This window comes from Carlito syrichta, unplaced genomic scaffold, assembly GCF_000164805.1.
Source record: "Carlito syrichta isolate Samal-C Ts95f unplaced genomic scaffold, Tarsius_syrichta-2.0.1 Scaffold313991, whole genome shotgun sequence".
Lineage (NCBI taxonomy): Eukaryota > Metazoa > Chordata > Mammalia > Primates > Tarsiidae > Carlito > Carlito syrichta.
In genome coordinates, this window is record NW_007258087.1 from 256616 (window position 1) to 269039 (window position 12424).

The window sequence follows — 12424 nt, forward strand, 5'->3', positions numbered from 1 at the left end:
GAAAGAAAGAAAGAAAGAAAGAAAGAAAGAAAGAAAGAAAGAAAGAAAGAAAGAAAGAAAGAAAGAAAGAAAGAAAGAAAGAAAGAAAGAAAGACATGCTCACAGAGGAGACATTTGCTGCTTCCAGGAATTAACTAGACCAGGAAGGGATAGTGTCTCCCTGGCCAGCAAGACCCAAAGATGTCAAAGCATCGCCAAATATACCAAATAAAAAGCATGTTTAATGCCCCAGGATGCTCAGAGACAAAGGTGTCACAAGGGAACAGATTCACAGTCCTGGACTAAACCCTTGGGCAACTCCCTTTGTCTGCCTGAGGCTCAATGTCCTTATCAACAAATAACTGTTTAAGCCGACAGACACTGGCCAACAGGTTTAACAGTATCCACTGAGGTTATTGATGGGTCTGTCTAAAGATAGGCTGGGCATGGTGCTGCATGCCTGTAATCTCAGCACTTTGTGAGGTGGAGCTGGGAGAATTGCCTGAGGCTCAGAGTTTGAGACCTGCCTGGGCAACATAGCGAGACTCGTCTCTACAAAAAATAAAAATAAATTAGCGTGGTGGTGTGTGCCTGTTGTCCCAGATATTTGGGAGGCTGAGAAGGAAGGATCTCCTGAGCCCAAGGAAGCTGAGGCCACAGTGAGCCATGATCATGCTACTGCACGTCAGTCTGGGTGACAGAGTGAGACCCAGACCCCAAAAGAAAGGAGATAGTGGATGGTGCCTGATGCATCAGAGGTGACCAATGCGTCTTCCTGCCGCAGCTCAGGAAGCGGCAAAGATTGATGTGGAAGGGTGGAATCAAGGACCATTTTCCTTGGCTGTTTGGAGCCCTCAGAGCAGAGACTGCGGTTGGACAGAACCCTCAGGAATGTTCTTGGAACTCAGAGTTGCTGTTGGACAAAGGATGGCATGGGGGCCAGCCCAGTAGCCAGGCGCCCAGGAGAGTCTGAGTTGTGTTTGGAGGTCAGGCTTTGGGAGATGCCAGGGACTCGGGCACAGCCCTGGCACAAGGGACCACTCAACTCAGGGGCTCAGACACAGCAGGGCACCCAGGGGGAAATCCCGGCAGACCAGAGGACAGCTGGGCAGCTGTGGATAAACAAGGACACCGGGATCCTGGGAGGAAGGGAGGCGGCAGCTGTCGGTAAGGAGTCTCTGAGAAGCCAAGTTAGAATCAGGCACTGGCCTGAGATGCGTGGCATTTCCTCTGCCTTCTGGCTGTGGATTGTTTTTGAACTCTAGGCTAGGGATGACTGTGTTTGCCAAAGACAGATTCTAAGGAGGGAAGCTGAGGGCTCTGGGCCTGTCAAGTAGAGCATGAGAAGAAACAAACAGCCTGCTTGGTTCAAAGCATGCATCCCTCTGGGAAGGGAGGCTGTGTGGTGCAGTGGGGGGCACACGAGGATGGACTTGAGTCCTGCATCCACTTCTTTTTTTTTTGAGTTGGAATCTCACTCTTTGTCGCCCAGGCTGGAGTGTAGTGGCATGCTCCTGGCCACCACAACCTCAACCTGCTGGGCTCAGGCGATCCTTCCACCTCAGCCTTCCAAGTAGCTGGAACTACAAGACGCACACCACCACGCCCAGCTAGTTTTTGTGATTTATTGTAGAGATGAGTTCTCACCAAACTGCCCAGGCTGGTCTCGAACCCCTGGGCTCAGGCAATCCTCTCACCTCAGCCTCCCAAAGTGCTGTGATTACAGACTGAGCCACCACGCCCTGCCCTGCCTCTGCTTCCTACTGGCTTTATGACCTTTGGCAAGCTCCTTGAGCTCTCTGAGTCTTGATTTTTCCACCGGTAAGATGGGGACAATGATACCTCCCCTGCAGAACTGTTGTAAGCAGGTAGGGTCAATTTATTCTTTAGGTAGGCACAGTGCCTGCAGTCAAAGAAAATGTTTGGAGTTTACACTCTTTTAAAATCAGGAGGAAAAATTGAATATAATAATAATGCAAGGCAACCCCTTCCAGTTCCCTCCCACTGTGGGAGCTTTGCTGCCTCTCAATAAATCCGACTTTCTCACATAAAAAGATAATAATAATCCATATATAATAATGAATCCAGCCTGGATTCGATTTGTCTTTATAATGACACAGTTGCCAAATATAACTGTGTGTGTGTGGGTACATATGAGGGGGGAACCCAAAACCCGGATATTTATTTATGAAAAGTTGTGTTTATTCTTACATGTTTAAACTTCAGTCACCTTCAAAGGACCCTTTGCCTGATGAAATAGGCCTGTCGAGATGCTTTTTCCACTGCTCAAAACAGTTTCTGAACTCATCAAGTTTGATGCCTTTGAGTGCTTCTGCTGCTTTTGGTTTCACCTCTTCCATATGGGCAAAACATTTCCCTTTGAGGCCTTTTTTTTTCATCTGAGGAAACAAACAAACAAAAAAGTCATTCGGGGTGAGATCGGGTGAAGAGGGAGGGTGGGGTGTGAGGGTCACGCCACTTTGGGTCAAAAACTGCTAAACACTCAGCATGGTGTGGGCAGGTGCACTTATAAACCACCCATTATCAAATGGGCAAACACGAAAGAATCCCCCCCAAAATTCACTGAAGCCATACATAGCCTCTTGCAACAATGCTAGCTGGTACTCTGATGCTGATCGGTTCCTAGAACACTTACCTAGTGGGGAAAGCCTGCATTACAAGAGGCCTGCCCTCCAAAAGGATAACTGGTTTTTCTGAGGTCCTCCCTCACATATTTTTGTGTGTGGGTGTGTACGTATGCATATATATATATATATATATATATATATATATATATATATATATATATATATATGCCTACAAAGGCAAAAGTGCTTGGGACTCACAAAAGCCAGAACAAGGCCCCGAAACATGTGGCACATGTGGGTGCTCAAGCTTCATTCCTGAGCACCTACGCTGGGCTGGGCACTATTTTCAGTGTCAGACCTACTCCAGGCCAGGCACTATTCTTGGTGTCACCTATTCCAGGCTGGGCACCATTTTTGGTGTCAGACTTACTCCAGGCTGGGCACTAGTCTAGGTGTCAGAGCTACTCTGGGCCAGGCACTAGTCTCAGTGTTGGGCTAGAGGGCCTGGGTCTGCCCAGCCTCTGCCCTCAAAGAACCAGCAGAAAACAGGCAACTGTGACACCATGAGCTAAAAGGCACGAGACACAGAAGCCTTGGCCCCTCTTTCCACCCTCCCCCTGCCAGCCCCATTCGCTCTCTTTGTCCAGATATTTTTCTCCCTGCCAACTTCTTTCCCCTTTTATCAAGGGCCATGTCTAGGTCATGTCCATTCTTGCTCCTCAGCTTCTGCCACCAAATCTCTATTTAAGATGCCCACCAGTTCTCTGGTTCCTTTTAGCCAATTTCTGCCCATGGGTTAAGCGTGTCCGTGGCATTTGTGGCTATGTGCACTGTTGGTGGGAGACTTCTCTACCACCTCTCGTGGGGACGGTATCTCCACAAATGCTTCCATTAGTGCCCTTCTGCCTCCAGGGACCCCAGTGGGCCTACACGTTTTTGCCTTCTCTTTTCTGGCTGGAGTCACCTACTTCTTGGCCAATGTGAGGGGTGTGGTGGAACAGGCGAGGTCTGGTGGAGGGCCAGGGTGGGGTCTGAATGAGCCACGGGGGCATTGCCTGGTGGATGTGTCGTGGCATGTGTTTTCTTTTCCAGAACCCCAGAGATGAAGGGCCTCCTCCCACTGGCTTGGTTCCTGGCTTGTAGTAAGTGCTGGTCCCACGACCTCTGAATGGCCTTCTGCCCCATGGGAGTAACAGGGGAGTGAAAAACAGACCAGTCTTTGAAGTTGCAGAGACATGTGTTTGCATCTCAGCTCTGCGTTGACTGAGTAGACGTCAGCGCTCTGAGACTCTGCTCCCTCGTCTGACATAGGCTAAGGCAGTCCATGGGGAGGACTGTGGCAGGGTATCCCCTGTGTAAGACTATGGATGCACAACAGATGTAGCAGATTTGGGAGGTGAGATTTTTTTTCCTTGGATGCAAAACAAAATAAGGCAAAAGCAAAACAAAGAGATCAAAATAAAAACAAGCTCTTATCTAAATGTCCCAGCCTGTGGTTCCCAAGTCATTCTGTGCTCAAGCCTGTCTAGCTGGGAGGTGACTGTACAGCTGGCTTTAGTCCCACCCTGCAGCTCTGTGACCATGTACACAACCCCGACAGGCTGTCCTGCTCTTCAATGTTTTGTCAGACCCCTGAAACCAGAGACCTGGGGCAGGGAGAGAGCCTTGTGTTCACTGTGAAACCTTGGACAGGGTACCTTTTCCCTCCAAGCCTCAGTCTCCTAATTTGTATAGATGAGGGAACTGGCTTCAGTGATTTCAGGGGTCTCGTCCTGCTTTAAATTCTTCCTGCCTTGTGTTCTAAAAGGTGGAAGGGGAGAGGGCTGCATCACTAGGAGAGATAGGAAGTTCCTGTCTGCCTGCTTCATACAAACACCATATAAAATATACCTATTATTTCTTGGTCACTTATAAGTGTCTGACACGTGATCAGAATTTACATACTTTTGCTTATTTTAACCCCCACGACAACTCTAAGAGGTAGCTGCTAATTTTAGGTCCCCAGTTTCCAGATGAGGAAACTGAGACTCTGAGAGATTAAGCCTGTTCAACACTATACTTCAAATTAGGGACCTGGGATTTGAACCCAGGGTTGCTCATTTTTCAAGTCCAGACTCTTAACCAGGTCTCCATACTGCTTATAACTCCCTTCCCACTAATTAGGAGAATAAAAAAGAGATATCCAGGTCCCTCCAAGCCCCAGGGTGGCAGAGAGTGCAGGGGTTGCTGGGCAGTGGGTGTCATCTGCCCAGGTGTCATGTGGGGACATGGCTGTCTTCCAGGTGTGCCTGCTGTGCCAGGGGGCTTGCTCGACCTCAAGTCAATGATCGAGAGGGTGACAGGAAAGAACGCCCTGACGAACTATGGCTTCTATGGCTGTTATTGTGGCTGGGGTGGCCGAGGGACCCCCAAGGATGGCACTGATTGGTAAGCTGACCACCACGACAGCCCCTTTGTGCTCCAGGCTTTGCACCCCCACCCCCATTATCTCATTCAATTCCATTTCAATTCTGGAAGACGAATTTTAAAGCACCACTTTACAGATAAGAAAACTAAGTCTCAAAGATGCCAGGAGCTGGCAATCCCAGGATCTCAGGGACCCAAGGTGTCAGTTGGCCTATTATAGCTTAACAAAGTATCCTAAATGTAGTAGCTTAACATGGCGGCAATTGTATACATGGCTTGTGAGTCTGCCATTTGGGTAGGTTTGGCGGGGTGGCTTGTCTCTGTTCTCCCAGCTCCAGCTAAGACAGCTCAGCTGAGGCAGAATGACCCACTTTCCAGATGGCTCATTCCCATGACTGGCAAGTCACTGTCTCCTGGTCTGGGAGCGAACCAGGGCCTCAGTTTTTCTCACTTAGGCCTCTCCAAGGATGTTTGGGCTTCCTCCCAGCATGGCACTTCTTGGGTTCCAAGAGTGAACATCTCAAAACTGCAAGAGCAAAAGGTATGGTGTTTTTATGATCAGCCGCAGAAATTTCAGTGTCACACTATACTCCTAGTCAAGGCAGTCACAAAGACTTTAAGAGGGAGGAGACCTAGATTCTACCTCTTGATTGGGAAGTGCCAAAGTTCTAAAAGAACATGTGAAATGGGAGATATTGTCCTTTGGAAAATGCGCCCTGCTGGGTTAACAATTCTGATACCCCTAGACATATATGACAGAAGGGGACAATTAAGCAAATAGATAGCAGATGGGTGGAGCCAACTTCTCACCGTTTGAGTGGGATGAGCAAAGGCAGCAGGCTAGAATGGGCCACGTGGCAATGGATTGGAGCAGGGAACATCAGAATGAACTCCTGCTTAGCCTACTACAGATATTTACATGTACGAGTATGTGTATGTACATGGGTTAATATAAACACATCATTTTATGCTGTCAGTTGAAAGGACCTAAAAGAAATTACATCCCCGTGATAACAAGCACATCCAGTACCTAGATATGGTTTCTACGCCACTCTTCAGTAAAAGGAACCATGGCTCCTTGAAGAAATGGTGGAAAAGGCAGGAAATATATAAGACAAGCCTGGAACTTCATATAGTGCCCAAAAGTAGGGAGGTTCACAAACAAAATGAAACCCCACATTGCTAGGGATATGTTAAGAGGTTCCTAAACCAACTGCAAGAACTCCCAATGGCCAAAGCTGGGACAATTTGAGCAACAAATTAATAACCCATAACCCCAGTTGTATACGAGGAAAAAATATTCAGACAAATCTCAACAGTGGGGCATCTTAAAAAATACTTGAGCCATGATACTCAAAACTGTCAAGGTCACCAAAACCAGGCAATGCCTGAGAAACTGTCACGGCCAAGGGGAGTCTAAGGAGACACGACAACTAAGTGTAGTGTGGGGTCCTGGATGGAATTCTGGAACAGAGAAAGGGTATTAAGTAAAAACTGGGGAAATCTTAATAAATCTAGACTTTTTACAATTAGTGAAACTATAATGTCTTAATATTTAGTTAATTAGTTAATAATTCATTATTTAGTTAACATGTCAGTATTGATTCATTAATTATAATTAATGTACCATACTAATATAAGATGTTAATAATAGGGGAAACTAGGTGTTTCCCCTATACAATTGTCTCAATTTTTCTATAAATTAAGAAAAACTTTAAAATGCAATCTGCCACAGCTAACATAGAGTCACCCTTTAGTATCCATGAAGGGGTTGACTCTAGGACCCCTGTGGATGCCAAAGTCTGCTGATGTTCTAGTCCATGATATAAAATGGCATAGTATTTGCATATAACCTTGTACATCCTCTGTTCTCTCATATACTTTAAATCATCCCCAGATTACTCGTAATACCTGTTGCAATGTAAATGCTAGATAAATGGTTGTTATAGTGTATTGTTTAGAGATTAGTAACAGGAAAAAAGTCCGTATATGTTCAGAGCAGATGCAAGACTGCAGGCCTAACTATATTTCCATCTGTTGTTGGTTGAATCTACAGTTGCAGAACCCATGATAACAGTTTATTTTTTGCTCACATGACAGTTCAGTGTGAATCACATGTTGATCCAGGGGCCTGCAAGCCTTCCATCTTGTAGCTGTGCCATCTCCTATGGCCTCAGAGTCATCTCCATCCAGCTGAAAGATGGAGAAAAGGTGAAAGTGGAGGAGCTCATGGGAAGTCTTTCTGGGCAAGTCTGGAAGTGGAGTACATCATTTCCACCTGCATTCCCCCCACCTCAGAACCCAGTCATGTGGCCACACCTGCAAGGAAGGCTGGGAAATGTAGTCTAATCATGAGCCCAGGAAGAAAATCTGGGTCAGTGACCTGCTGGCCAGTGGCAGCCCTAGCAGAAGAGCTACCTACTTGGCACACTACCTAATTCTTCCTCTACCAGGCCATGCCTACCAAGGTGGCCTCTGCTAAGGTGACACGGTTGAATTTTTGCTCCTGTTAGGGACAGGGTGTCAAGAAGGTGCCCCACTCAAGACCTAAGTCAAGACCTAAGTCTCTTGACCTAAGTCTCTTGCATGGACAGGTGCTGTTGGATGCATGACCAATGTTATGGGCGGCTAGAGGAGAAAGGCTGCAACATCCGGACACAGTCCTACAAATACAGATTCGCCCAGGGCCTGGTCACCTGCGGTAAGGCTGAGGCTTCCCATTCAGACCTTTGGAAGAGCCTGGCTCTCTCCTGGCTCTGAGTTCAGCTGTCCTAGAGTTCAGCCAGCTACATCTTGGGGAGACAGATATGGAATGAGAGGAGCGGGATTACTGCAACTATATCAGACCTCCAGGGAAGGGCTGAAATGTCTTAGACTGAGCATTCGCTGGATGCCAAGCGCTTTGCATGTTTCCTTTTACTGGATCCTTTCCCTCAATATGTTCCGTAGAGTAGGTTTAGTCTCTCCCATTTGACACATGAGGAAATTGAAGCTCAAAGGCCTACCAATGCACATAGCAGGGTTCCAGCTCAGGTGTCCTGAGTTCCAAGCTAAGTCTGGAGATGGTACCTTCCTCCTGAGCGTAGAGTTCCTTCACAGCAGAGGCTCTCTCCACCATCAGACTGGGAGTTTTCAAGAGGAGGGAATGTGCCCCCTCCATCAGACTGGGAACTCCTTGAGGGCTGCAGCTGTGTCTCTTGGATTGACCCCTCACCCTGAGCAGCAGCTGTTGCCCCTTCCATCAGAGTATCCATTCCCCCAGTTAAGGAGCCGTGACCCCTTCATCAGACTGAGAACCTCTCAGAGCAGGAAGCGGACTGGGAAATCTGCTCAGACTGGAGCAAGTCCAGGTCAGTAGCACACATCCTTCCCACCCTCACTCTGCTCTCGGTGTCCTTTTTGCAGAGTTCGGACCCTTCTGTCGCATGCAGCTCTGCACCTGTGACCGGAAGCTTGTCTACTGCCTGAAGAGGAACCTATGGAGCTACAACCCTCATTACCAATACTTCCCCAACATCTTCTGCTCCTAGTCACCCTTGATGAGCTCTTTTTTCTACAACACGGCATCCCGGTTCTGCTGAATTCCTGAGAGAGGCTTCTAGGTCTCAGATGTCATTCTTTCTTGATGGTTCACTGGGCTTGGAGGAGTCCCAGGACCATGTTTCTGGGGAGTCCCAAGAGAGTGATTCTGGTCATAGGACTTGGCAAGATCCCAGGGTCCCTGGGCCTCCACTTCTGAGGTCAGCCCTCGGGTGTCAGGAACTATCCCCTAACTCAGGGCTTGTCATGCCACTTCTCTCCTCTGAAGACAGTGCCCTGTCTCTAGTTGGAAGATATTCCTGGGATGTACTTTTCAGTTTCTGCGATCAATTATACCACCAACTTCCAGAGAATTTTTATACAAGCAGAGAAACACTGACACTCTAAATCTGCCATATAGATATTAAATAAAATTCATTCTCAAGGCTAATAAAAATCACATAGGCATTTTTCTCTGCTATGGGGGATTGCTGATGCCTCTGACACTGGGTCACTAAATTTAAAGTTATTCTGTCTCTGCCATATTCTCAGAGATAGAAGGGAAGATTAAGAAAAAGACACTTTTTCTGGGATGAGCTTTCAGCCTTCTCTTGGACTCATTTCCTTAAATTTGGGGCCCTCTCGAGCTAAGCTCTGGGTCTTCTTATTCCTTGAGAGGGCGGGGTGAAGATAACTGGCAATTATGCGAGCTTAGGTTTTTGGGCCAGAGAGGGCAGCATTCAAATTCCAGCTCTGGCTTCTCCGGTGTGGTCTTGGGCCATTACTGAACCTCTCTGACACTCGGTCTCTTTTAAAAAAGAAATTGTTAGCCAGGCGTAGTGGCACGCACCTGTAGTTCCAGCTACTTGGGAGGCTGAGGCAGAAGGATCACTTGAGCCCAGCAGGCCAAGACTTCTGTGGCGGTGAGCATGCCACTGCCCTCCAGCCTAGGCAACAGAGTGGGATTCCAACTAAAAAAAAAAAATAGAAAAGGAAAAAAGAAAAGAAACTGTTGTGTTCCTTATAATGTAAACTGAGGCTCCTAAAGTCCACCTTGACTCTGACATGGAGATGCTCAAGGTCTGGGATTTCACAGAACAGGATTTTAAAAAATAGGATTCAGTTATGGAGTTTATTTTAACCAAGTAGGGACACTTAGAAGCCCCACTCATCTATCAATTTGTAAAAGAAAGAAAGACTGCAGGAAGAAAGGACATATCCTGAAACCAAGTAGAGTCCTTCCAAGGAAGGACCTTTGGCTTCTTTATACTGATGTACCCAAAATACCCACATGATAAATGGCATCTATATTTAAACACCTCTAGTGTGGAATGTTTTCAAAATAAAGCTTAATTGTATGAGATTGCCCTGAATGTACCAGTGTTTTATGAAAATTTGATATAGACTCAGTGTTTGTATTTGATGATACCACACAGACAGGGCTCCAATGCCCAATTTACTCATGAAATTTCTTTAATCAAAACCACTTCCAGCCGGGCTCGGTGGCTCAGCCTGTAATCCCGTGCCTTTGGGAGGCTGAGGTGAGTGAATTGCCTGAGCCCGCGGGTTCGAGACCCGCTTGGGCAGCGAGACCTCATCTCTACAATAAATCAAAAAATCAGCCGGGCATGGTGGCGCATGCCTGTAATTCCAGCTACTCGGAAGGCTGAGGCGGAAGGATCACCAGAGCCCAGCAGGCCGAGGCTGCAGTAGCCGGAAGCGGCCACTGCACTCCAGTCTGGGCGACAGAGTGAGACTCCAACTCAAAAAAAAAAAAAAAAAAAAAAAAAACCACTTCCAAGATCCAATTTTAAATGGGTATGCGGGAGAAATGGAAAGCTTCACTCTAATGTCATTTTTCTTCAATCAAAATATTCTGGATGGTGGAGAAAAGATGTCAGCCTGGACTTCTCCCTTCTCCCATCAGGGTCAGGGTGAGTTCTGCAGGGTTAGGCCCTCCTTACTGGGGCATCCCAGCTCACAGATCCAATATCCAGACAGGTGAAGGATACTGCGGGGTTTTGAATGCAACACCACAGGCTGACGTGGGTTTGAGCTGGAAGAGACCATGGAGAACCTTCACTTATCTGCAGGAAATTGAGGCCCGGAAAGCTTGGGAGACTTTCCCAAAGCCACACAGCACATAAGCAGCAGAAGCAGGGTTAGAGTGCAGGTCCTAGCTTTAAACCCTGAGTTCTGGCCACTATCCCACAACATCTTCAACTCCAGCCCACAAAAGGAGAAACCAGAACCCAGAGCAGTTCAGGGACTCACCCACATTGGGGGTTCTCAGGAGGCTCCCCTGGATTTCAGCTGAAGGCCAGTTCCACATCTCCTCTCTCTGTCTTTGGATTCCAGAGGCCAGTCTATCTTGGGCTCTGGGCTCCTCAGCAGAAGGGACCCCACTGCTGTCTTCCCCCTTCACTCCTATGAACAGCTCTAGGGCAACGAAGCAAGCCCAGTGAGCCCCAAAACTTGGAAAGAGGCATTCTCTCAACTGCTGGACTTGCCGAGCCTTGGCCAGCAGGAGATCCATTAGGGAGGTTGTCTCTCTCAAAACTGCATGGCTCCCCTTTAGAGAAATACTGAAATGTACTGAGCAGATCACAGATGCTGTCCTAGATAGACCTTTATAAAAGTAGGCAGAGAACACAAATACATACTTAACGGACAGGTGGGCTTATAAATACAGGTCCTTTACTGGCATCTGAAATTAGGCTTCAGATACAAATGTGACCCTCTGAACATATGTAAAATGATCTGTATGAGCATATGTACATGTTGTGGGGGGAGTTTGCTCATAGCTGTTACTAAACTCAGATGAAGTCAAAGGTAAAGCCTGCTGGTCAAAACAGAGGGGAGGTGGACACAGAGCGAAGATGTGCTGATACAATTGTGTGTTGAGTCCCTTCTTTGAGCTGGACGCTACATAGACATGGTCAACCACCCTCTGAGATAGGTGATCTCATCCCCATGTGAGGGGTGGGACTGGAAGCTCAGGGAAGGGAAGCGTTTTGCCTGAGGCCACACAGGTAAGAAGGACAACAGGTGGGCCGGAAGCAGGCTGTATGACCCCAAAGTCATGTTCTTAGGCTGGCAGAAAAGATGGCATCATACAAAGGAAACTTGGAGCCAGGGCCAGGTCTTGCGACAGGCACAGGGGAAAACACATTTTGTTTTGTTCAAGGCAGGGGTGGCAAGTTTGGATTGTGTAACTTTAGCAGCTACGTGCCCCAGAATTCCTTTGCCTGCAGAGTTCTTTGGGTTAGCAGAGCCCAAAGAGGAGGTTTTTTTGTTTTGTTTTGTTTTTTGAGTCAGAGTCTCACTCTGTCACCCAGGCAGGAGTGCAGTGGCACGTTCACGGCTGCTCCGTGTCAACCCACTGTGCTCAGGCAATCCTTCCACCTCAGCGTTCCAAGTAGCCAGAACTATAGGTGCACGCTACCACCCCTGGCTAATTTTTTGATATATTGTAGAGACAGGGCCTCACCAAGTTGCCCAGGCTGATCTCGAACCCCTGGGCTCAGGCAGTCTTCTCGCCTTGGCCTCCCAAAGTGCTGGGATTACAGGCTTGAGCCACTATGCCTGGCCAAGATGTGTTTTGTGAGAGATTTGGAAAGCAGAAGGGAAGCCACAATTATATACTTTTATGCTTGTGATGTTGGAGCAGGGCCCGAGGTGTGTTTGTGGCTTGGGCATTTGCTGGCGAGCCTTGGGTGTGAACTGTTGAGTCACCTTGTTCAACTCTGACTTCCAGGCCAGTGTGTTTAGCTTTGTAAATAAGGAAACTAGCTTCTTCTGCAGGGAGCACCAGCGGCAAAGCTGAGGGCTGGAGGTGTTGAGACCCGTGATTCTAGTCCATCCTCTGGGTCTCCCTCCTCCTCTTAGATTCCAGTATGTCCTTGGTCACCCACTTCACACCCATCTTCTTT

At 47.7% G+C, this 12424-nt stretch overlaps 1 protein-coding gene across 1 annotated transcript in view; it reads left to right on the plus strand.

Moving 5' to 3' along the window:
* Positions 1-8503, plus strand: part of PLA2G5 (phospholipase A2 group V) — a 23709-nt gene extending 15206 nt beyond the window's left edge. Inside the window, exons 2-5 of the mRNA XM_008070738.2 lie at positions 3660-3709; positions 4850-4994; positions 7568-7674; positions 8379-8503. Coding sequence (XP_008068929.1) covers positions 3670-3709; positions 4850-4994; positions 7568-7674; positions 8379-8503 — 417 coding nt within the window. The 5' untranslated portion in view covers positions 3660-3669. The remainder of the gene's footprint in view (positions 1-3659; positions 3710-4849; positions 4995-7567; positions 7675-8378) is intronic.
* Positions 8504-12424: the final 3921 nt, after the last annotated feature.